This window comes from Somniosus microcephalus, chromosome 3, assembly GCF_052327205.1.
Source record: "Somniosus microcephalus isolate GS21.2 chromosome 3, FLI_Smic_1.0, whole genome shotgun sequence".
Classification (NCBI taxonomy): Eukaryota; Metazoa; Chordata; class Chondrichthyes; order Squaliformes; family Somniosidae; genus Somniosus; species Somniosus microcephalus.
This window is the reverse complement of record NC_140989.1, coordinates 186796604-186822560: the sequence shown is the minus strand read 5'-3', so window position 1 is coordinate 186822560 and position 25957 is coordinate 186796604. Positions and strand designations below refer to the sequence as shown.

The 25957-nt window shown below is 42.9% G+C and overlaps 1 protein-coding gene across 14 annotated transcripts in view; it reads left to right on the top strand.

The window, feature by feature from the left end:
- Positions 1 to 25957, top strand: part of cep43 (centrosomal protein 43) — a 91323-nt gene that overhangs the window by 27659 nt on the left and 37707 nt on the right. For 10 of the 14 annotated variants that reach the window (XM_085982035.1, XM_085982033.1, XM_085982028.1 and 7 more), the window contains exons 6-11: positions 4934 to 4960; positions 8404 to 8460; positions 10542 to 10612; positions 10716 to 10777; positions 12372 to 12433; positions 23507 to 23590. In XM_085982035.1, coding sequence (XP_085838161.1) covers positions 4934 to 4960; positions 8404 to 8460; positions 10542 to 10612; positions 10716 to 10777; positions 12372 to 12433; positions 23507 to 23590 — 363 coding nt within the window. The remainder of the gene's footprint in view (positions 1 to 4933; positions 4961 to 8403; positions 8461 to 10541; positions 10613 to 10715; positions 10778 to 12371; positions 12434 to 23506; positions 23591 to 25957) is intronic. The other 4 variants (XM_085982036.1, XM_085982029.1, XM_085982032.1 and 1 more) reach the window with 1 other exon arrangement.

The window sequence follows — 25957 nt, the reverse complement described above, 5'->3', positions numbered from 1 at the left end:
GTACAGGGCCTTGGCGAGACCACATCTTGAGTATTGTGTGCAGTTTTGGTCGCCTTACCTGAAGAAGGATGTTCTTGCCATGGAGGGAGTGCAGCGAAGATTCACTAGACTGATACCTAGGATGGCAGGAATGACGTATGAGGAGAGATTGGGTCGATTGGGCTTATATTCGCTGGAGTTTAGAAGAATGAGAGGGGATCCCATTGAAACTTATAAAATTGTAACAGGACTAGACAGACTAGATGCAGGAAGGATGTTCCTGATGGCGGGGGAGTCCAGAATCAGGAGTCACAGTCTAAGGATAAGGGGTAAGCCATTTAGGACAGAGATGAGGAGGAATTTCTTCACCCAGAGAGTGGTGAACCTGTGGAATTCTCTACCACAGAAGGCAGTTGAGGCCAATTCATTAAATACATTCAGGAAGGAGTTAGAGATATTTCTTAAGGCTGAAGGGATCAAGGGATATGGGGAGAAAGCCGGGGCAGGGTACTGAATTTGGATGATCAGCCATGCAGCCATGATCTCATTAAATGGCGGAGCAGGCTCGAGGGGCCGAATGGCCTACTCCTGCTCCTATCTTCTATGTTTCTAACATAACTTCCTTGCTTTTGTACTCTATGCCTCTATTTATGAAGCCCAGGATCCCGTATGCTTTTTAAACCGCTTTTTCAACCTGCCCTGTCACCTTCAACGATTTGTGCACATATACCGCTAGATGTGGTTGGTAAAATTTTAGAGTCCATTATTGGGGAGACAGTAACGGGACATTTGGATAAACATAATTTAATAGGACAAACTCAGCATGGTTTCATGAAGGGGAAGTCATGTTTGACAAATTTGCTTGAGTTCTTTGAGGAAGTAACATACAGGGTGGATAAAGGGGAACCAATGGACATAGTGTATTTAGACTTCCAAAAGGCATTTGACAAGGTGCCACACAAAAAATTATTGCTCAAGATAAAAAATCACGGGATTGGGGGTAATATTCTGGCGTGGGTGGAGGATTGGCTCTCTAACAGAAAGCAGAGAGTTGGGATAAATGGTTCATTCTCAGACTGGCAATCAGTAACTAGTGGTGTTCCGCAGGGGTCAGTGCTGGGTCCCCAACTCTTTACAATCTATATTCGATTTGGAGGAGGGGACCGAGTGTAACACATCAAAGTTTGCAGATGATACAAAGATGGGAGGGAAAGTAGTGAGTGAGGAGGACATAAAAAACCTTCAAAGGGACATAGACAAGCTAAGTAAGTGGGCAGAGATTTGGCAGATGGAATACAATACTGGAAAGTGTGAGGTTATGCACTTTGGCAGGAAAAATCATAGAGCAAGTTATTATCTTAATGGCAAGAAACTGGAAAGTACTGTAGTACAAAGGGATCTGGGGGTCCTGGTGCACGAAACTCAAAAAGTTAGTATGCAGGTGCAGCAAGTGATCAAGAAGGCCAATGGAATGTTGGCTTTTATTGCTAGGGGGATAGAATATAAAAACGGAGGTATTGCTGCAGTTGTACAAGGTATTGGTGAGACCGCACCTGGAATACTGCATACAGTTTTGGTGTCCATACTTAAGAAAAGACATACTTGCACTTGAGTCAGTACAAAGAAGGTTCACTCGGTTAATCCCAGGGATGAGGAGGTGGACATATGAGGAGAGGTTGAGTAGATTGGGACTCTACTCATTGGCGTTCAGAAGAATGAGAGGCGATCTTATTGAAACATATAAGATTGTGAAGGGGCTTGATCGGGTGGATGCGGTGAGGATGTTCCCAAGGATGGGTGAAACTAGAACTAGGGGGCATAATCTTGGAATAAGGGGCTGCTCCTTCAAAACTGAGATGAGGAGAAACTTCTTCACTCGAAGGGTGGTAGGTTTGTGGAATTTTCTGCCCCAGAAAGCTGTGGAAGCTACATCATTAAATAAATTTAAAACAGAAATAGATAGTTTCCTAGAAGTCAAGGGAATTAAGGGTTCCGGGGAGCTGGCAGGAAATTGGACATGAGTCTAGGTTCGGAATGGTCGTGGCCCTGTGGGTAGTGGAGCGGGCCCAGGGGCCGTGTAGCCTGGTTCTGCTCCTACTTCTTGTGTTCTAATTCTGTTAGATTTCAGGAGATGGTTTTATTCCTGTTCCTGGCTGGGGTGGAGATCGCATTTACAGAAGGTAAGTACTGTAGAAAATATCGGGACAGAGTGATCTCCTGGACGAGTTTCGATTGCCTAGATGGGTCGGAGAGGAATTTCCCAGATTTTTTTCTCCCAAATTGGCCATTGTTTTTTTTAATCTGTTTTTTCACCTCTCCCGGGAGATCACATGGGTTCGGGTGGGATGGAGAGTGATAGTAGATTTGAGGTTAGGATCAGATCAGCCATGATCTTATTGAATGGTGGAGCAAGCTCGAGGGGCCGATTAGCCTACTCCTAGTTCTTATGTTCTTATGTGTCTGATTCTGCACCCCCTTTAGAATTGTACCCTGCTCTTGATTGCTAGCCAGAGTCCCCTGCTGGAAATGTACTTGTGAACATTAAATGAGGACAGCATTGGACTCCGATGTGATTTCTCTTTCGCGCTCCTATCCCTGACCATGGTTGAATAGCATGCTGATGCTTGTTGTCAAGGCTCAAACTTGCCCACTTGGGTGAGCTATCAGAAGTCAATCTGCACCTGTGGAACTGCAGTTCAGCAAGAAATCAACACCTGCAGAAGAGGAGGGGAGAAAAATAAGCACCAATAAAACTCCCTTGCTGATATGTCTGTAAACTCTGGGCGACTCACAGCTTTGCAGGAAGAGCAGGAGTTGCCCATGTGCAGATTATCTATTAACATTTTTAAGACTTCTGTTTTAGTCATTTAACTTTTTTAACCTCGATTTTTGTAATGTTGTTGGTAGAGTACTAAATATAAATGATAATGAAATAAGACAGTGCAGTATTTTCTGCCCTTCTATCCTGAAGACAGTGACTCTTACTGATGTATGGCATTGGCTACTCTCTGGAACCTTGCCCAAGTGACACTTTTCATTTCTAGACAATCAGTAAGAAAAGGCCATTTGACCCTTCATATCTAGCCCATCCAAAATTCCTACTCCAATCTCATTGTGAATGCCCTTAATGTTGTTGACTCCAGCGCCTCATCCATTACATAATTGCAAATGTTTATCATTCTATTGAGGAAATACATTTCTTCTAATACCCATTTTAATTTTATTTATATCTTCTAGTCCTACTGATCTAACTTGCATAAAAGTAATATTTGCATTCGCTTTATCTATCTATGCCTTTTATTACTTTATATACTTCAATGAGGCTCCCGGTTTAGACTTTAGTCTTTAAGCTTTTCTGATCTTTCCTCATAGCAAGTGTCTTTTAATAATTTAAATCATTCTTGTTCCTCTACTCTACACTCTCAAGTGTATGCTTGTCCTCTTTGAAACGTACTGGTCAAACAATATACAGTGTTACAAGTGTGGTCTGACCAATGTATTGTGAGGTCTCTGCATGATCTATGCAGATTTATACACCACTGTTCTGTATCTAAAATTCTGTTTGCTATTTTAACTGTTCCTCCATATTATTCTGATTGTAGGTGATGTGTTTACTGTTCTATGTCCTTTCCTAGGTCTGCCATTTCTAATTTTATTCTTTTTATTGTTTTCCTATGTCAGCATGTTTTTTTGACTCAATATTAAATGTAATTTGACCATTTACATAATGGATATAAATCCTCTGCAGATCATTACTGTTTTGTCTGTTGCTGCTGCTCTCCCTATTGTAGTAGTCTGCAAATTTTACAAATCCATGTCAATTATGTAGATAAGAAACAACAGGAGTATAAGCACTGAGCCCCGTGGAACCCACTCAACATCTTCCTTTCCCCCACCCCCAATTTGTCATTGAGTACTCTGTTTCCTATTTCTTTGATCCATCATCTTTTCCACTCCCATGTTGTACCCTAGATTCCCTTTTTTAGTTTTATTCAATATTTCTCATGTCAGGCTTTCTGAAAGTCCAAATAACATACGTTATAGGAGTTTCACCATATACTTTCTAACCCCTTCAGGATGTTTGTCAAGGATTTTCACCTTTTTAAACCCACGTTAGCTGTTAAATTATATTGCTATAATTAGTGTACTCCAGTCTACTCCATAGATTGGTTTCCATTATTTTACCCACTATTGAATTTGGGCTAATGGGCTTGTATTTGCCTGTGTCTGATTTTTATTCATATATAATAATCCCTTTTAAGTACCTCTTGCACATTGATTTTAAAATCCTTTGGGATAATTATGCATTTCAGTAATTGGATAGTGAGTCAGCATTTTCTACCCTCGGCAGGCTATTTGACTGTAGTTGGTATCAGTTGCACCCGACCCTGTTCTCAACTGTCATGCACACTTTCCAGCAGGAGTTAGAAGTTGCTAGATAACGATTAGGAATGAGAATGCTGGCTGATTTTTCAACCACGTTCCCCAGTCCAGGGTGCCCGAGGCCAATTGTTACTCTTCAGTTGCTGCCCTAGTTGAAATCGGATAACCTTCTGGTTTGTCTGGCTCACTGCTGTACCTGGATGTGCCTTACCCTCAAGGCTACCAGGGAAACCCGTTGAATGACTGTTTAAATGGTTAGGCCTGTTTAAAAGCCTAAAATCCAACACCACTGTTTTTCTCTAATGTGATTAAAATAAAGTATGCAGTTCTGTGTAATTTTGAACTTAGTGTTGCATTATAAGGTTTAATATTCAGACAAAAATTGGAAAAAAAGCTTTTTATTTTTTAATATGAAACAATTTGGCTTAAAAAAATCTGGAAAAAAACTAACCTTGCTAAACATCAACACCGAAAAGGGGGGGAAATAGGAACCTGAATGCATATTTCTAATCTATAAGCATGGCTATAATCTTAAGTATTGTAACACCATAATCTGCTCTTCTTGCTGCAGGGTGACCAGCCCACTTTTATTCCAAAGGTACTGAATCATTTCTGCCTGACTTTCTGCTGAATGGTGATGGGTATTACTGTTTGCTGGGATTTTCATCACAAGCTAGACTGCTTTCTACTCTCTGCCTTCACAATTATTTTAATTACATATATAATGGGGCAGAAATTCGGATCGGGGGCTTGCCGCGCGTGCAAGCCCCCGATCTGCACTTACCCGACGCGCCTGCCGTTCACCTCCAGGGACGCCTGGAATTCCTTTTTGAAAGAGAAGAATCCCGGGCAGCGTCTGACGTCATGCCGCCCAGGAGTGCAGCCAGCGCGAAGCCTGGAGTGCGCTGTGCAACTGAGACACGCCCCTTGAGGTCTCAGTTTAATAGGACACGCCCCCAATGTTTCTCACAAGCTGCTAAGCATTTTTACATGCAGAGCAGCATTTTAAATAGGTTTTTGGCATTTTTATGAAGCTTTTGGTAACTTTTATAAACTTTTAAAAACGTTTACATTATTTGAAGAATCTGAAGTAGTTTTAAACAGAATTAAAGCAATTTAAAGACTTTTAAAAGCCCTGAGAATTTTTTTCATTTTATTTATTTAGCAACGTCGTCGTCATACGTGTCTTCACACTGTTCCCTTTGGGGAACTGTATGAAGTGGTGGAAGGATTTATGGCCGTGATTAACGCGCCTTCCGTGACCATAACCATCTTTGTACCAGCCATTAGGGTGGTTAGTCCAATGGCGGGAGGGTTTTATGGGCTCCCACAAGCTATACGAGGAGGGGGTGCCACCCACACCCACGGACGCAAATATCCCACTGGATGTCAACCCAGAATTTAGAGCCGGAGCTCCGACTCCACTTGCCGGGACTGTCTGGAGCGGGGTTCGAAACCCTACCCCGTCTGGCCCAGCGGCGGGGATCCTACCACTACGCCAAAGGCCCACTCCGATTAGCAACGTGAAATGGCTGGAATGAGCACAATTCACGGCATTAAAAGAACTCCTAATTGAACTGATGATGACCTCAGCAATCTCAACGAGGTGGCGGCGCAGCGCCTGCTCATCATTGGTAATGAGAAGTCCAAGGCGCCGCAAAAAGGACAGATGATAGCTTGGTCTTTCAAGTGGCAGCATAGGGCTCCAGTCACGGGGAGGGAAAAGGTGCAGGAAACGTATGGGTGTCACCTTTTGCGCGGAGTGGGCCTTTTGCGTAGCGGTAAGCATCCCCGCCGCTGGGCCAGAAGGAGTAGGGTTTCGAACCCCGCTCCAGACAGTCCCGGCAAGTGGAGTCGGAGCTCCAACTATAAATTCTGGGTGGACATCCAGCGGGATACTTGCGGGTGTGGGTGGCCACCCCCCCCTCAGATGGGTTGTGGGAGCCCGTAAAACCCTCACGCCATAGGACTAACCACCCTAATGGCTGGTATGAAGATGGTTATGGTCACGGAAGGAGCGTTAACGTGGCCAGAAATCCTTCCACCACTTCATACAGTTCCCGAAAGGGAACAGTGTGAGGATACGTACGACGATGACCTCTTGCGCAATGCACCTCCTTGGACCCTCAGTCGCAGATGCGAGGGGGCAAATCGTGCAATTGTTAAATTTTTCATTTTATTGACATGTAAAATGTTGGCCCAGTAATTCCGTTCCAAACGCGTGAGTACGGTTGGGGTACTCGCGCGTCTGGCCGGAGGAAATGCCGGTTTTCAGCATGCACAGCGCATGCGGGGATAACCGGCATTTCCTGTCCTCTGAACGAAGGGGTTCAGAGGCAGAACGCGTGCGACTGCTCAGGCAGCGCGTGCGCAGTAAAATTCGCCAGTTTCATTCATGCTTTCAGTGAGGTTAAGTCCTTACAACTTACACATGAAAAAAGCATGAGTACAGTTGCTCCAGAGGCTGCGGAGGAAGATATATTTTATCGTGGAGCTTCTGAAAGGCAATATTTTTGTTTGGGAAAGGGAGGAAAGTTATTTTAAGAAATGCTGAGGAAAGTTTATTGTTTTTTAAAATGGGTTTTCAGTACTGTAGGTAGAAGGAGCAATTGTGGCTATGTGAATTGAATTTGCTGTGTATATTAAATGTGAAAATGACTCCAACATTTTTAAGGAAACTTTTCATCAGTAATATATTCTTTTAAGTAATTATGTATGTATGTCTGTATATATTCCTTTGCGTATATGTATGTGTATATATTCCTTTACTTATGTGTATGAATGTATGTATTTAATTATGACTCAGAGAAAGTAACTTATTGGAAAATCATAATTAAATACATACATTCATACACATGTAAAGGAATATATACATACATATACGTAAAGGAATATATACGGACATACATACATAATTACTTAAAAGAATATATTACTGATGAAAAGTTTCTTAAAAATGTTGGAAATGTTACATTACTCATTTTAGAACAGTCATTTTCACATTTAATAAACACAAATTCAATTCACACAGCCACAATTGCTCCTTCTACCTACAGTACTGAAAACCTGTTTTTAAAAAAAAAAAAAAATTAAACTTTAAAACTTACCTCAGCATTTCTTAAAATAACTTTCCTCCCTTTCCCAAACAAAAATATTGCCTTTCAGAAGCTCCACGATAAAATATATCTTCCTCTGGAGCAACTTTACACATGCTTTTTTCATGTGTAAGTTGTAAGGACTTAACCTCACTGAATCCATGAATGAAATCGACGAAGTTCACTGCGCACGCGCTGCCTGTGCAGTTGCACACGCTGTGCCTCTGAACCCCTTCGTTCAGAGGACAGGAAATGCCGGTTTTCTCCGCATGCGCTGTGCATGCTGAAAACCGGCATTTCCTCCGGCCAGACGCGTGAGTACCCCGACCGTACTCGCGCGTTTGGAACGGAATTACTGGGCCAATAGCGTTTCAGTAAGTGATACAATATGTCTTAAGTTTTCTTTTATGAAAATTAAGATTTCTGTTAATCTATTTTGTTTTAAGTATTTATAAACAGTTTGTCCCTATACATTGATATTTCAATAATGAAAAATAAAGTCTTTAGCTGATCCAAGTGTCTTAGAAAACCATTGTGTATGGTAAAATATGTTGAGTTAAAGAAATGTAAAACAACTCACTACATATGAAATGGTAGATCTCCTGAAGGGTTGCTCGTTGACTTTTTTTGAAGTACATAGTGTCCCTTCTCAGACAAGCCAGACAAATGAAGAAATAAATTTGTGCCCTTCAAAAGCTGCCCTTCATTATATAAATATGTGCATGTAATGTTGTAGTTGCATAAATGTGTGTCGCTCCAGTATCCTAGTTACTGAGAAACATACAATATGTGACATTACAGTTTTAGGGTACAATAAAACATAACTGACAGAAAATGGTGGTAAGTGTACAGTTACCTCAATTTATAAAATTTAGAATTACATGACAATTTGTATAATATCTTTCCTCTTTTTGGGTTCAAAACTGGTTGTGGTTATTTTTTCCAGGAATTGTCAGCAAAACACATAGCAGAAGCCAAGAAAAAGTTTGAATTTTATGATAAAGTGAGTTTTTAACTTTCCACCAATTTAACTTGATTTGTTTAATCTATGATTTGTTTAATCTATGATATGTTAATCTATGTGTAAGTTGCAACTTTATATATATTTTCATGCACCTTGATTATGGGCTGATTTATGACCTAAACTAATTGAAGTTGTAGGCTTATTACTATAAAGATATATTTTTAAATAGTGATGCAAATTTTACACAAACAACATATTTATAAGGATCGATGCCCTGATTGGGCACTCCTAGCAAGTGCCTGCAGGGAGAGCAGGTCAGGAAATCACAGGCCCTTAGCCCATGATTTTACGACCCTTAATTTTAATGGACCGATGATCATGGTCCATGAGTCTGTGATTTTCTAACCTGTGATCACTGCTCCTCACTGGGAATACCCAATTATGGAATCAGCTTTCTAATTTCAGTTTTTTTATTAGTAATTTCATAGTTTCTGCATGGCCTGTAGTTAGTTAAAACACCCAGTTCAACTTTAATATGTAAAAATTAGTGGCACTTTTCCCATGGGTAAAAATGTTTTGGCAAATCACGTTTGTCCCCAAGACGGGAATTAAAAGGGGAAAAAAATCTTAAAATATGGTCTAGGTCCATGTGAAAGTTCACAACATAGGTACAGGTGTGGAAGGTCATTCAGCCCATATTAGCTTATCCATCTAAAAAAAAAACTCTGCATTCTCCCCATTCAATTGCTTCTTAAATGATTTTTTAAATTTGTTCTCTGGATACGGCAACTCTGACAAGGCCACATTTATTGCCCATCCCCATAATGATTAGAGGTTGTGGTGGGCCACCTTCTTGAGCAACTTGTGATGGTAGGGAATTCCAGGATTTTGACCCAACGGCGATGAAGACATGGCAATTGCGTTGATTACATCAGGAATATCCTCAAGGGTTCTTCCTATCGGCAACCCTAACTTCAGCAGAAACCACCATGGCCAATTGAGAGAGAGCCCCTGAGGAGATTTCCAGCATGTATATCCAAGTCATTATGGTATGCGACTTGGAGGTATTGCTTTTACCATGATCTTGATCTTGTTGCTCTTGTCTTTGATGGTAGAGCTTGCAGGGCTGTGAGGTGCTGTCAAGTAAACTTGGTGAGTTGTTGCAGTGCATCCATACTTCAATTGATTCCATGACTTACCTTCACTATCCTATCTGGGAGTCCATTCCATGTGTTGCTGACTCCTTGTGTCAAGAAAATCTTCCTGCTGTCAATTCTGAATTTACCTTTTACTAGTTTGAACCTGTGTCCCACTGCCATGGTTTAGTTTAGTAATCTTCTGGATCCACCTTTTCTATCCTGTTTGCTATCTTTATAAACCTCCTGAGCTCACCATTCAGCCACTTCCTTTCAAGGTTGACAAACCCAAGTTTTTCACAACTCGGGCCTCTGACACTTAATCTCGTGGCTTGAAAGTCTTCCCTATGTCCCAGTGACCAGAACTGGACACCACCTACATTTGGTCTGAGCAGTTTGAACATTATTTATGCTGACTTGTACTATTCTTTTCACAAGATAACTCTGCATTCTGTTTGCTTTGTTGATTGCTGTTCCTCAATGGACACATTGAGCATGTGCACAAAACAATTTTGTAAGGATTACAGACCTGAAACGTTAACTCTGTTTCTCTACACAGATGCTGCCTGGCCTGCTGAGTGTTTCCAGCATTTTCTGTTGTTATTTGTAACCAGCTGAATTGTTTCAAAATTGTGTTGGCTTGTAAGAACAGAAATCTTTTGTGATGAAATACCTTCTGGTATTTTTGTTTAAATGCAGTGAATTCTTATCCACGCAAGAAATCATAACCTGTCCAATTTACCCATTTCACTGGATTTTTTTTGAGTTGTGTATCTTTGATATTTTTAGTTTTATTAAAAAGCCATACTAGTTTTAGTCCACTTAGTGCGCATACATGGGATGGGAATCTGTTGAAGTATCTATAAAAGTTCAGATTTACAAATGTGTAATGCTGCATGATCCAACGGCAATGTTTTAAAATAAATAAATAAATAAATAAATAAATAAAAAAATCAGCTCCATAATCTACCTTTTTTATTTTAGGGCAAGAATGGTGAGATAAGTAAAGAGGAACTGAGGGAACTATTCATAGATCTTTTCCCTAATTTTCACAAGTAAGTAAGCACCTACCTCTTAAAACAGTATTTTCCTTTTAAATTGCACTTTGCTGCAAACTTTTTTTTAAATTCTAACTGTTACAAATTGTTTCACTGATAGGAATATGCTGGACAGATATGTAAATGATGAGTTTAGAGCAGTGGATAAAGATGTTAATAATGGTAAGTGTGTTTTACAATGATACGTTCTATACATGTTTGCTGAGGCCAGTGAAGTGCTTTATTTCTAGTAATCTGATCCTAGTAGTAATAGGCTTTACCTTTCTAGTGTATCTATTTTAATACTAAGATTATTAGACCTCTCTATGCCGAAAATCCAAAATTTGCTTGGGAATGAAAATCATACTTTAACAAAGAAACTTTCCTGCCATGGTAATCATCTGGCAACTCCAGTTTCCTCTTTTCAACCCCCTAAAACCTCCTTTGAAGCTCCCTACATATAAATTACATCTACAGTGAGTACTAGCATTAAGTAGGATGTCGTTTTTGGAACATCTACTGTCCACATGTTGAGTTTCCAATTCCAAGCATTTAATCAGGGGTGACATCAAGTGAAGGCCAGGTGCGTCCCAATGGGAAGAAAATTTTAAAAAATGGATGTCTGATATCAGTAAAGGCAAACCAGGTACTGGGGGGGGGGTTGTGGTGGTGCGGGGGGGGGTGGTTGTGGTGGTGCGGGGAGGGGGGATCAGATTACAGTCAGAATAAGTTATATTGCCATTGCACACATCAATGGTGAGGCCGCATCTAGAGTGCGATGTGCACTTTTGCAGCCCCTTAAAAATGTATAGACACATTAGAAAGGGTTTACAGAAGAATGACAGGATGGTTGCATGCTAAGGTGTATCCTCCTCCTCTTAGGCAGTCCCTCGGAACCGAGGATGTCTTGCTTCCACATTAAAAATGAGTTTGCAGGTGACTGATGCGTCCAATGTGGGACCTACAGTCTCTGTCACAGGTGGGGCAGACGGTGGTTGAAGGGGTGGGTGGGTGGGGTGCTTGGGTTGACATGCGCTTGGCTTCCGCTTGCTCCCGGCGAAGAGACTGTGTTCGGTGCCTTCCCGGATGCTTCTTCTCCACTTTGTGTGGTCTTGGGCCAGGGGAATAAGTTATGTAGAAAGGCCCAAGCACCTAAACATATTTTTGCTGCAGAAAAGAAGACTGAGGCAGGCATGGTACAGGTCTTTAAAATAATGAAGGTGTAGATAAGGTTGAAATAAGCAAGATAATTAACTTGGGCAATCAACGTAGGACTAGAGAATGAACAAAGTACAGGAAACTTTGTGATATCTGGCACCGACTGGACCGAGCTGTTGCCGTCCCATCAAAACTGCCGGACAAACCAGCGCTAATGTTGAAACATCCTTATCTGGCAACAAACCCTGTTGCTTAGCAACAACTTCTAAACAGTCGGCTGTACCTTGCAAGCGTCTCTGTAGCTTAGCAACAGCTTCAGCTAGACGTTGCAGAGCCTGACTGGTAGAAAAAAAAGCAATGAAAAGGAAAAAAAACTTACTGAACCGACTCCTGAATTTTGCTGGTGGATCGAGCATTCCAGACAGTTAACCTCTGGATAAACCAAAGTTTCCTGTAGTTATTTTGCTATTATGGTTTGTTGCCTTGTTCTGTAACTTGATACAATAATAGATTGTCTTTGTCATCAGATCACCTAATCACAAACATTTTAAAATACTTTTTTTATCCAGATGAAGTTTTAAAGTACAGTAACTGCTTTATTTCTTCCTTGTTCAATTAGTGATTGATTTTGATGAGTTTCTGGGAATGTACAAAAGGTTATTTATCCAGTGCAGAAGTGTGGTAAGTCAAGTTTTTGTGATTTAAAAATAATAGTGATGCATTTCTAAAATGACTTGCCTCCCCTCCCATTAAGCATATACCTTGGCTGAAAAAGCAAGCAGCCAGCTATCTTCTAATCTCTGGCCCTGCAGTTCTGCAATTGGCTGCTAGATGATTTCTGAAAGGAGTTCAGCACCCCATACTCCCTTTGAGGGGCACTTGGGCTTAGCTAAGTTAGCAGTTCAAATTGTGAGGAATCTACAAGTACAAACTCCTGTCTTGACATACACGATGAAGCATGCTGATGTACCAATGTGTCTCAACACTAGGGGGCAAAATTTGGCATTAAGAACAGAAAAAGATCAAGCTTGGAACAAAAAATGGCAATGAACCTCAACAACCTTTTTTCCTTCCAATCAACCATTTACATTTGAGGTCCTCGGAGATAAGCAACCACATGTATTCATTTGAAGAATACAGTCACAATTTTCCCTAAACCCTACAGTAATCAAGTGAAATCTTAAGATTATCAATCAAATGGTATTACTGATAATGTTTTACCCTGATGAATTGCTTTGCAAAAATGACAGGATCGCCGCAGGACCAAAACCATGGTATCCATAGAGACATTACTAGCTAGCTGTAGAAAATACCCACTTGCCTGTTGTGTGGGAGAGATGATGATGCCCATTACTATGATCTTATGAGTATGACTACACAGGATTCTTTGCCAGCCCGATTGTTAGCCATGTTCCAAAATTATGCCTTATAAAAGCAATGTTAGCTTGTTTGGGGTGAGAGGAAATTGGCTGGTAGCAGTTGCTGACTTATAGGCCTAAAAATTCGGTGGCGCCCCATTTGGGGCACCAAGCTCACCTGGGCGCCAGAAGTCCCGCCCCGGAAGGAGCCGGGAGCGCCAGCGGGATATTCAGTTTGAGCGCCCCAAACGGAAGCGGGGCGCTGCTCGAGGCACCCCGCGTCCGTCTTGGGGCGCTGAAACTGAATATCGCAGCGCAACATGCTGCAGTGCGGCACGGTGCGCTGTGGTACTGCAGGCCTTCCTCCCCTTCTTAAAGGGGAGGGGCCTGCACCAGCGCGATCTCCGATTGCGAGTGCCGGCAGAAGAGCCTGGCACCGAGGAGAGGTGCCGGGCTCTCGGGGCACTGCCCCGGGGAGGGCGGGGGGGGGGGGTGGCGGGATTGGGAGGCCGGGGAGGGCGGCGCGAGGAGGTGCTGGCAGGCGGCCACCGAAAAAAAAATGGCCGCCCCGCACCTCCCCTTTAATTTGCGCCACTACCGCCACAGGTAGGCCCCCCTGAACCGGTCGCGATTTGCGACCGGCGCTACGGGGGGGGGGGGGGGGGGCACGACCCAATATCGCGTTCGGGGCGCTGCGCACACCGATGACATCATCGGTGGCGGCGCAGCGCTACAGGCGAACGCCGCCATTAGCACCCCGCTAAATTTCGCGGGAGGTGTGGCCAGTGGCACTAAAGCCACTGAATGCCCTCTTTAGGCGCTAACTGGTGGCGCAGCCCACCGAATTTCTAGGCCATAATCTCTTGACACTGAAGCTGGGAATCATAGAATAGAATCGTAGTATGGTTACAGCACAGAAGGAGGCCATTTGGCCCGTCAAGCCTGTGCCGGCTCTCTGCAAGAGCACTTCAGCTAGTCCCACTCCCCTGCCCTTTCCCCGTAGCCCTGCAATTTTTTTCCTTCAGGTACTTATCCAATTCCCTTTTGAAAGCCACGATTGAATCTGCCTCCACCACCCTTTCAGGCAGTGAATTCCAGATCCTAACCACTTGCTGCGTAAAAAAGTTTTTCCTCGTGTTCCCTTTGGTTCTTCTGCCCATCACCTTAAATCTGTGTCCTCTGGTTCTCGACCCTTCCGCCAATGGGAACAGTTTTTCTCTAACTACTCTGTCTAGACCCCTCATGATTTTGAACACCTCTAGCAAATCTCCTCTCAACCTTCTCTGCCCTAAGGAGAACAACCCCAGTTTCTCCAGTCTATCCATGTAACTGAAATCCCTCATCCTGGAATCATTCTTGTAAATCTTTTCTGCATCCTCTCTCAGGCCTTCACACCCTTCCTAAAGTGCGGTGCCCAGAATTGGATACAATACTCCAGTTGAGGCCGAACCATGTTTTATAAAGGTTCATCATAACTTCCTTGCTTTTGTACTCGATGCCTCTATTTATGAAGCCCAGGATCTCGTAAGCTTTTTTAACTGCTTTCTCAACCGACCCTGCCACCTTCAACAATTTGTGTACATATACCCCCAGGTCTCTCTGTTCATGCACCCTGTTTAGAATTGTACCCTTTAGTTTATATTGCCTCTCCTCGTCCTTCCCACCAAAATGTACCACTTTGCACTTTTCTACGTTAAATTTCATCTGCCACATGTCTGCCCATTCCACCAGCCTGTCTGTCTTCTTGAAGTCTGTCACTATCCTCCTCACTGTTCACTATACTTCCAAGTTTAGTGTCATCTGCAAATTTTGAAATTGTGCCCTGTACAGCCAAGTCTAAGTCATTAGTATATATCAAGAAAAGCAGTGTTCCTAGTACCGTCCCCTGGGGAACACCACTGTATACCTTCCTCTAGTCCGAAAAACAACTGTTCACCACTACTCTCGGTTTCCTATCACTTAGCCAATTTCCTATTCATGCTGCCACTGTCCCTTTTATTCCATGGGATTCAACTTTGTCTGTTATGCGGCACTTTATCAAATGCCTTTTGGAAGACCGTGTACACCACATCAACCGCATTGCCCTCATCAACACACTCTGTTACCTCATCAAAAAACTCAATCAAGTTAGTTAAACACGATTTGCCTTTAACAAATCGTGCTGGCTTTCCTTAATTAAGCCAGACTTGTCCAATTGACTTTAATTTTGTTCCGGATTATCGTTTCTAAACGCTTCTGTTACGTCTGTGAATAATTGAGACACGGACAGCAGGAGTGAACAAAATAAGTCTTTACTGGTGGAAGTCAATAGTGAAACTAAAAACAGAGGCTCACTAGCGCCTTTTATACAGGGGTGGTCACTGCCGGTACTGCAGTCTGAGACCAGTTATTCTCTTAAAGGTACATACACAACAATTCCTCCCCTTTTAGATAAACAGTACATAACATTCATTTAACAACTAAATGATAACTAATTACAATCACAATTACTGTTGCTAGATACATTGGTTAAGTTTAAGCAATTATAAGTTCAGTCTTTGAGGAGGCTTCCTGATTCTGTCTGGATAACGCCTCTTTGGGGTATTGGTTCTTCTGGCAATGTTGAGTCGGGATCAATGTCGTTGTTTGGTTCATCTGCTTCCAATATTACCGGTTCTGCGGTAGCTGCAATTGGAACGTTGATTTCATTACCAGGTGTATCAGATCGTGGTGTGGAGTTGACGTTTTCCAGTGACTCTAGAATCTGGTCAGCATGGCGTCTTACAATGCTCTCCCCAACGTCCACGGTATACATGAGAGGTCCTTGTCGTGTACAAATCGTTCCTGGCTGCCATTTCTCAGTGCGGTAGTCCCGGGCCAAAACTGGTTGACCTATCTTTAAAACTCCTGGTCGGCCTTTCATTCATATTCTGAAACTGCCTGTTCTCCACATCTCTTCGGACGTTTGGCTTAACCAAATCCAAGCGGCATCGTAGTCTTCGATTGAAGAACACCATGGCTGGAGTTTGGTTGGTAACCGCATGTGTCGCATTCCGGTAGGCAAACAAGAAGTTGTCCACCTTGTGTTGTAGGGGTATATCTTCATTACACATTGCCTTGATAGCCTTCTTGAATGTTTGGGCAAACCTCTCGGCCAATCCATTAGTGGCTGGATGATATGGGGCAGATGTGTAATGCTTAACACCATTGTTCTTTAAGAACCTCCGGAACTCTTCTGACACAAACTGTGGTCCATTGTCAGAGCAAATCTGTTCAGGCAGCCCATTCCTGGCGAATATGGTTCGTAAAACTGTGATAGTTTTTTCCGTGGTGGTTGAGGACATTTTTATTACCTCTGGCCACTTTGAATGTGCATCCACTGCAATTAAAACATCGAGTCCATGAAGGGACCAGCAAAATCAATGTGCACCCTTTGCCATGGAGATGAGGGCCACTCCCATGGATGCAGAGGAGCTTGTGGTGGGGCGTTTTGGACCTCCTGGCATCCTGCACAGCTCTTGGTCATCTCTTCGATTTCTCTACCGATTCCCGGCCACCACCACAAACGCTCTGGCTAAGTTCTTCATTTTTACCCCTCCCAGATGACCCTCATGAAGCTCATTGAGCACTCTATCTGTCAACTTAGGTGGAATTACTACTCTGGATCCACACATCAAGGTTCCTCTGCACACTGACAGCTGTTCTCTTCTCGGCGAGAATGCTGGCAGCAGTGGTTCGCCATGTGCTGGCCACCCCTTCACCGTTAAATCATAGACCCGCGATAGTGTCGGGTCATTCCGTGTTTCCTTTTCTATGTTTGCATTCGTCACAGGGAGACATTTGACTATGGTCGAGTGGAATAACTCCATTGGATCCACTGCAAGGTCGTCTTCTTCCGTCGGCAACGGTAGACGTGACAATCCATCAGCATTTCCATGCTGTTTAGTTCCTTTGTACTTGATGTCATATTGGTGTGCCCCTAGGAAAAGGGACCATCTCTGCAGCCGTTATGCTGTCATTATCGGTACGCCCTTCTGAGGGTTGAAAATGGAGACAAGAGGTTGATGATCGGTTAGTAGAGTAAATTTTTGACCGTGCAGGTAGTGATTGAACTTCTTCACCCCCCACACTAGGCTGAGGGCCTCTGTCAATCTGGGTGTAGTTACGCTCGGCAGAAGTTAACGAGCGTGACGCAAAAGCTATCGGCCTCTCTAAACCACCAAGGAATTTATGTGACAGTACCGCCCCAATGCCGTAGGGAGACGCATCACATGCCAGCCTGATTGGCAGTGCTGGGTTGTAGTGAGCCAAAACTTCCCTTGAAGTGATTAAGTCCTTACTCTTCTGAAAAGCACGCTTACAATCATCGCTCCATTTCCATGCTACCCCCGTTCGTAGCAGGGCGTTCAGTGGGTGCAGAATTGTCGACAAATTCGGTAAAAACTTATGATAGTAATTCACCAATCCAAGGAATGACCTCAGTTGCGACACATTTTCAGGCGCTGGGGCCTTAACAACCGCTTCAATTTTGTCAGGGGACTTATGTAACCCCTCTTCATCAATCACGTGGCCACAATACGATATCTGTTTCTTAAAAAATTTGCACTTGGGGCGGTTGGCTCGCAGCCCATGTTCCCGTAGTCTAGTGAGCACCTGTTCTAGGTTGTTAAGGTGTTCACTGTCATCTTCACCTGTCACAAGGATGTCGTCCAAGTAACACTGAGTCCCCGGAATCCCTTGCAGGACTTGTTCCATCGCTCTTTGCCATATCGCTGGAGCCGATGCTACTCCGAATACCAATCGATGATACTGGTAAAGACCTTTGTGAGTGTTTATCGTGAGATACTTCCTAGAGGACTCTTCAACCTCCATCTGCAAATATGCTTGTGCTAGGTCAATTTTTGTAAAACGCTTCCCTCCAGACAGTGAGGCGAAGATGTCTTCTATCCTTGGAAGAGGATATTGTACTGTGTGAAGGACTGGGTTCACCGTCACCTTGAAATCCCCACAGATGCGAATCTTCCTTGGCACCCGGACTTATTGCTTAACGTTTTCTTCATGACAGGAACGATGGGTGTCGCCCACTCGCACCAGTCGACCTTGGACAACACGCCCGCCGTCTCCAGATTCTCCAGCTCTGCCTCGACGGCTGGGCGAATTGCATATGGTACCGGTCTTGCTTTGAAAAACTTGGGAACTGCATTCTCTTCTATTTTTAACGAGGCGGTTACGCCTTTAAGCGTGCCCAGTTCTTGTTGAAATACCTCTTTGGCGTTAGCTAAGATTGTTGACAATCGTCCAGGAGTGACGTCTTCATCTTTTTTACCGTCCACCGTCATTGCACGAATGGAATGCCAATCTAAGTTTATCTTCCTGATCCATTCCCGTCCCAATAACGGTGGTCCACCATTTGGCAGTATGTCGAGATACAATTTCCGTATTTTCTTGCCATTGTATTCGACAGGCACCCTTCTTTTTCCTATGGGGTATACTTTTTGCCCCGTATACGTCGTCAAGACGATGGATGTCTCTCTCAAGGGTATGTGTGAAAATAACCGCTCGTAGTCTCGTCGATTCATGACGGTTAGCGCTGATCCTGTATCCAATTCCATTTTAACTTGGGACCCTGCTATCGTGAGGGTGACCCAAATGGTTCGATGATCCTCTTTTGCGATTACATTGTGAAGTTTGAGACCGCTTAGTCTCCTGTTCCCGGATTCACTATCGCTCATCTGGTCTTCGGAACTACTGTCCGTCATCTTTTGTACTTTCTTGTACGGTTCCTTAGTAGCCTTTTTGTTGTCGCTGGTCTTCTTCCCAGACCTGCAAACTCGTGCAATGTGTCCCATCTTCCCGCATTGCCTGCATATTTTGTCTTTGGACCAGCAGTCCTTCTGGTCATGGTTAGTTCTGCCGCAGCGATAACATTTTGCAAATTCCCGTGTCATTTTGTGGGTGCTGTATTCCTGTGGTTTTTGTTGAATTTCTGCAGCTCCCCTGGCTGCTGCTTCATACGATACTACCACGCTGAAAGCCTTATCTAGCGTCAGCTCTTTGAGAGTAACTTCTTCTGTGTTCCTTCACTCAGGAGTCCACAGACAAATTTGTCCCGTAGGGTATCTGCCAGTCCTGCTCCGAACTGGCAGTGCTTTGATGGCTTGCGTAGTTCTGTAAGATACTCAGCATTGCTCTCATCTTTGTGCTGAGTTCTCTTGTGGAATTTAAATCTTTCTGCTATCAACAGTGGTGCAGGGTTTAAGTGTTCCTGTAGGACAGCAACAATTTCGTTAAAACTCTTCGCCTTCGGTTTGGCTGGAGTAATCAGGTCCCGCAATAGGCCGTACGTTCTAGCGCCCATTAAGTTTAGCAATATCGATGCCTTTTTCCCCTCCGCTATTTCGTTTGCCTCGAAATATACCTCGACTCTTTCCACATACGTGGTCCAGTCCCCTCTTGTATTATCAAAAGCAGTGATACAGCCGGTCTTCGGAATCTTGCAAATCTAAAATGGCGCCTCCCGCGCTTTGCCTTCTTCCCCGCTGTTGTTAGCGCTGCTTTCCACGGTTTCTTGCGCGTTTAATATTGATTCTTTTTCTTTTATTATTTTCCCGTCGTGGAGCGGACCCTCTGGGACACTTCCCTCCCTCCTCTTAGGTCCGAACGCTGCCTGGATTCGAAGCACCGGCCGCGCCATGTGTGCTCCACCCTCTCTCTCTCTCTTTGCTTCCCGACTCGCTGCCCGGCCCCGTTGAAAAGCCACCCGATCGAGCTCTAGCCCGCCGCAGCCCAGGAAGGATCAGTGCATTACCTGCCACCAGCCCGATTAGCTGGGAAACCACAGACCGAGGAACCCAGCCTGGCTCTGGACAGTCTCTCCTGCAAGTTTTCAATCCGACGATTTGGAGGGCGGTTGCCCGCGGTCGACGCCCGTTTCTCGAGTTTCTTTGGATTTTATTTATTTATTTATTTTTCTTCTGGCTTCGACCTTCAATAACGTCGTCTGAGGTGCAGCCGAGTTGCAGGTAAGTTCGTTTCTTACTCGTCGCCAGTGTTACGTCCGTGAATAATTGAGACACGGACAGCAGGCGTGAACAAAATAAGTCTTTACTGGTGGAAGTCAATAGTGAAACTAAAAACAGAGGCTCACTAGCGCCTTTTATACAGGGGTGGTCACTGCCGGTACTGCAGTCTGAGACCAGTTATTCTCTTAAAGGTACATACACAACAGCTTCCTCACTACAGAGGTTAAACTGACTTGCCTGTAGTTGCTGGGTTTATCCTTGCACCCTTTGAACAATTTACAAATGTTTTGTCACATTTGCAATTCTCCAGCCCCTTTTCCAAGGAGGATTGGAAGATTATGGCCAGTACCTCTGCAATTTCCACCTTTACTTCCTTCAGCATCCTAGGATGCACCCCATCCGGTCCTGGTGACATATCCATTTTAAGTACAGCCAGCCTTTCTAATACCTCCTCCTTATCAATTTTTATCTCAACTACCTCCTCTTTCACTATGACTTTGGCAGCATCACCTTCCCTGGTAAAGACAGATGCAAATTACTCATTTAGTACCTCAGCCATGCCCTTTGCCGCCATGCCCTTTGCCTCCATGCGTAGGTCTCCTTTTTGGTCCCTAATCGGCCCCACCCCTCCTCTTACTACCTGTTTACTATTTATATGCCTATAGAAGACGTTTTAATTCCCTTTGTTAGCTGCCAATCTATTCTCATACCCTCTCTTTGCCCCTCTTATTTCCTTTTTCACTTCACCTCTGAACTTTCCATATTCAGCCTGGTTCTCACTTGTATTCTCAATCTGACATCTGTCATATGCCCCCTTTTTCTGCTTCATCTTGCTCTCTATCTCTTCCGTCATCCGGGGAGCTCTGGCTTTGTTTGCCCTACCTTTGCCCCTCGTGGGAATGTACCTCGACTGTACCCAAACGATCTTCTCTTTTAAAGGCAGCCCATTCATTGTTCGATTACAGTTTTGCCTGCCAATCTTTGGATCTGACCCGGGTAAACTGGAATCATTCTCAATCCACTGAAATTGGCTTTCCTCCAATTAAGTATTTTTATTCTAGATTGCTCCCTGTCCTTTTCCACAGCTAGTCTAAACCTTATGATACTGTGCTCACTGTTCCCTAAATGTTCCCCTACAGACACTTGCTCTACTCGAGTCACCTCATTCCCCAGAACCAGATCCAGCAACGCCTCCTTCCTCATTGGGCCAGAAACGTACTGATCAAGAAAGTTCTCCTGAACACACTTCAGAAATGCTTCCCCCTCTCTGCCCTTTACGCTATTACTATCCCAGTCTATATTAGGATAGCTGCATTCCCCCATTATCACTACTTTACTTTATATTTCTTGCACCTCTGTAATTTCCCTGCTAATTTGCTCCTCTCTATCCTTCCCACTAGTTGGTGGCCTATAGAATACACCTAGTAGTGTAACCTCTATTGTTCCTTAACTCTAACCAAATAGATTCTGTCCTTGACCCCTCTGGGACATCCTCTCCAGAACTGTAATATTCTCCTTAATCAAGCACCATCAGTTAGTCTTATTCCTCTTTTTTCCCCCCATGCCCATCAAATTTTCTTTCAAATATTTATTCACTTTCTTTTTGAAAGCTATTATGAATTCTACTGTGTGAAATAATTTCTGCTAACCCCTCCCTTTTTTGCTTTTCAGTAATGATCTTAAATTTTATGCCTTCTGGTTGCTGACTCACTGATTTGTGGAAATATTTACCTTATCAAAAGATCTCATGCTTTTCAACATATCCTTCAGAGCTCCTCTTATCCTCTTTTTAGTGAAAAGAACCGCAGTTTCTCTATTGTCTCCTCATAACTAAAGTCTTTCGTCCCTGGTATAATTTTAGTATATCTCTTTAATACCCTTTCCATGGCCTTGACGTTCTACTTAAAGTAGGGTGTCTAAAACTGGACAGTGTTCTAACTGTGACTAATCAATGATTTGTATAGGTTTAGCATTACTACTTTTGCTTTTGTCCTTTGTGCCTCAATTATCCCATATGCTTTTTTTTAACTTTATTAACTTGTGTTCTCACTTTTAAAGATCTGTGTATCTGAACATCTAAGTCGCTCTTGTGTTTTATGCCTTTTAAGGCTTTATAGTTTAATGTAATTTCATCTTCCTCCCCAAAATATAAAACATTACATTTCACCACATTAAATTTCATCTAACATCTGTCCAATCTGTTTTTGTCCTCCTAAAGTTACTCATAGTACAGTTAGCTGTGAAGAGGACCATCTATTTGCTTTTTACTAATCTGCTGGCTGTCCTCACTTAACTCATGCCTTTCTATGTGAGTATTTGCAAGATTACCTACTATGGATGCTGGGCTGACTGGTGTATAGTTACCTGGTTTATCCATTTTTGCCCTTTATCAGGTGTTAGGTTACAACCCTCTAGTCTTCTGGCACAGCTTCCATATACAATGGGGCTGTCTATAATGTATGTACATCACTAAGGGGAAAGTATTTGAGAATATGCATCAGAGTGGAGAAAGAACAAGATCTTTACCAAAGTTTGTACATGCTAGCTATTTCTTTTAATACCATTATTTTGTTTGATATTTTGTCAAATCTGTTTTATCTGAATTAAATAAAAAGTTGTTTTTTGAGGTCTGAGTTTATTATCTGAGGGTGAGGCAGGTCCAGTGGAATTGTTTATAGTGATCAGTTGGGGCAAGTGACTGATCACGATATCTGGATCATTACTAAGTCTGAAGGTGGCAATCGCAAAATGCATTGCAGGGTAACTGTCAAACCAAAAGCCATTACTTTGAACAATGCATGGCTCAACTATTTACCTAAATAGCATTGTTGAACAGTTGAGCAGTGCTGAAAACAGTTACTCATGTTATACTAAGTTAACTTCTGGAGTCCTGATATGCCTCCAGTATCCAGAAAGGAATGTGGTTCATTATTCCTCCATTTATACTTGCTACTAACTCCACACTTGCTGTATTAAATCCAGTAATTCTTTATTTTTCTTGAGCAGTACCGGGAGTTTGATCAGCTCATCATCAAACTTTCAAAACCCTGGTGTGGTGCTCAACCTCTTCTTCCCTTCAGTGTGCCATAGAACTGTCACAAGGTTTACAGCACAGAAGGAGGCCATTTGGCCCATTGTGTTTGTGCCTGCTGTTTGCTACAACAATCATATCTAATACCACTGTCCGTTGCCCTATGTCTTCTTTTGCTATACTTGTATTTTAAAACTTTTAACAGAGTTTTCCCAGTGTTCTGTTGAAAGCAAAAAAGTGAAGATATTGTGTGGTGAGTACCATGATGTTATACGGTTACTTGTTGTGGCATGATGTTGCTGTAATACAGTATTTAAATTTTTTTATACAACATTGCAACTGCTGTTGTCTGTTCCTATGACAGGTAGCCCAAGATGTTGCTGATCTTGTGCAGTCTCCATGCAAGCTTCCAGAAGCGAGGCAAAGTGCTTTAAATACAGGCAGCAAGGTAAGACAGCAGAGCGAGTATTACTTCGCACAAAGGTTTCTTTAAATTCATTGTAGCTGTTAGCAACTCTAATTATCAATTGTGAAAGATTTTTAATCAAATGGTATGTAGAATATCAATAGTGCTATCAATGTACTGTTGCACTAAAGGCATTTGACGTCATTTGCATAAACAGAATAAGGGGGGGTATAAAACATTGATTACTAAATCTATGGCTACCCTGTAGCCTTTACAGTATTTACAGTCTACTGATCCAGTCACTTTTTGTGCTCCGTAGGAATTGAATTATTCAATAATTTTAATGAAGAATAGCAAAGTGGAATTTAGTGGTTTAAAAAAAAATTATTGGATAGCTTAGAAGAACCTTTTCTTTGGTATACAGCTTTTAAATCAAAATTACTTGATTCAAACCACCTGATAATTCAATTTTTTACAGTAAGTTCTCACTTTGTGTGATTTACATTGCTTCATTCAAATTATTGGATTATTTTATTTTTCAGTATAACCACAAAGTGACTGAATTATCAGGAATACACTGCAACTTTTCTGTTACTAAGTGGCACCACAGCCTATTAAAGATATGCTCCAGGATCACATTTGAATGATCCAATAATTTTGTTTAAACCACATCAATAACAGCAAAGTGGGAATTTACTGCTTTAAAAATTGAATTATCAAATAGTTTTAAGCAACTTTAAATTGAGGACATGACTGTAAATACAGGAAACTTTGGTTTATCTGGAGGTTGTATGTCCGGAAACCTCGATCTAACGGCAGAAATCAGCAGCCGTTTTGGTTAGTTTTTTTTCCTTCTAGCATTTTCTTAAGTCAGGCTCTGGAAAGCATCTCTGTAGCTTAGCAACAGCTTCAGAGACGCTTCCAAGGTACGGGCCGAGTGTTTACAAGCTGTTGCTAAGCAACAGTGTTTGTTGTCAGATACAGAGATGAAAACCTCCGTATCCTTCAACATTAGCGCTGGTCTCTCCGGAAGTTTTGATAGATCGGCAGCAGCTCGGTCCCGTCGGTGCCGGATATCGCGAAGTTTCCTGTAAAAGGTTCTGTAGTGCAGTCTTTGCTTAATTCAAACTCACTGATTATTTAGATTGTTTTACCACTTAAATTCCCATATTGCCCTTTTTAACAAACTCAAAAAATGACTGAATTACCAAGAGAACACTACACATTTTCTGTCACTAGGTGGCAAAAGATGGCTTTTTAAATACTGCACCAACGTGTCTTACAGCTCATTTAAAATCTGCTCAGGATGAAAATGAAATATTGGTTGAACAAACTGCTTCCAGTCAGCAAAATATAAAATGCTATGTTTTAAAATGAATTCTGACTTTTTTAAACGGCTGCTATAAAATGATTATTGCAATCATCCAGGATATTGTGTGTCTCCGGGTTAGATCACAACCTTGATATTCGCCTCAGTGGCTTGTTGACTGTCCTGCAGAACCTTAAAGCTGGCTTTCAGCAAGAGTACACCTCATTTCGGCAGCATTTCAGGCCATATAAAGCTCACCTCTGGGGGGGGGGGGGAAATCACTGACCAAAACAACTTTCTCCTTTTCTAAATAACAACCGAAGACGCTGGAAAAACTCAGTAGGCCAGGCGACATCCGTGGAGAGAGAAATAGAATCAACATTTCAGGTCGAAACCCTTCTTCAGAACTGAGGGGGGGAAAAAAAGGCAAGAAATGAAATGGATTAAAAGGCAGTTTGGGGGCTGGGAAATGGGGGAGGGGATGAAAGAAGAGACATTGAGATATTCAAGGTGAGACGAGATGGAAATAGGACAGGTAAAGAAACAAACAATGGCTCTAGATGAAGTGTGAAATGCGCTGGCAGAGCGAAAGACAGCTGCCATGTGGGAGAGAAAAAAAAGGAAAAGGCACAAACCAAAAGTGTGGATAAAAAATATAAAAATATAATAGGGGCCGAGGTTATGATCTGAAATTGTTGAACTCTATATTGAGTCCAGAAGGCTGTAAAGTGCCCAATCGGAAGATGAGGTGCTGTTCCTGGAGCTTACGCTGAGCTTCCGTGGAACAATGCAAGAGGCCGCAGATGCTGAAGTCTGAGTGGGAATGGGACGGCGAATTAAAATGACAGGCGACCGGAAGCTCGGGGTCACCCTTACAGACTGAATGGAGGTGTTCCGCAAAGCGGTCACCCAATCTGTTTGGTCTCCCCAATGTAGAGGAGACCACATCGTGAGCAGCGAATACAGTATACTAAAATTGCAAGAAGTACAAGTAAATCGCTGTTTCACCTGGAAGGGGTGTTTGGGGCCCTGGACAGTGGGACGGGAGGAGGTATATGGGCAGGTTTTGCATCTTCGCTTGCGGGAAGGTGCTGGGGGAA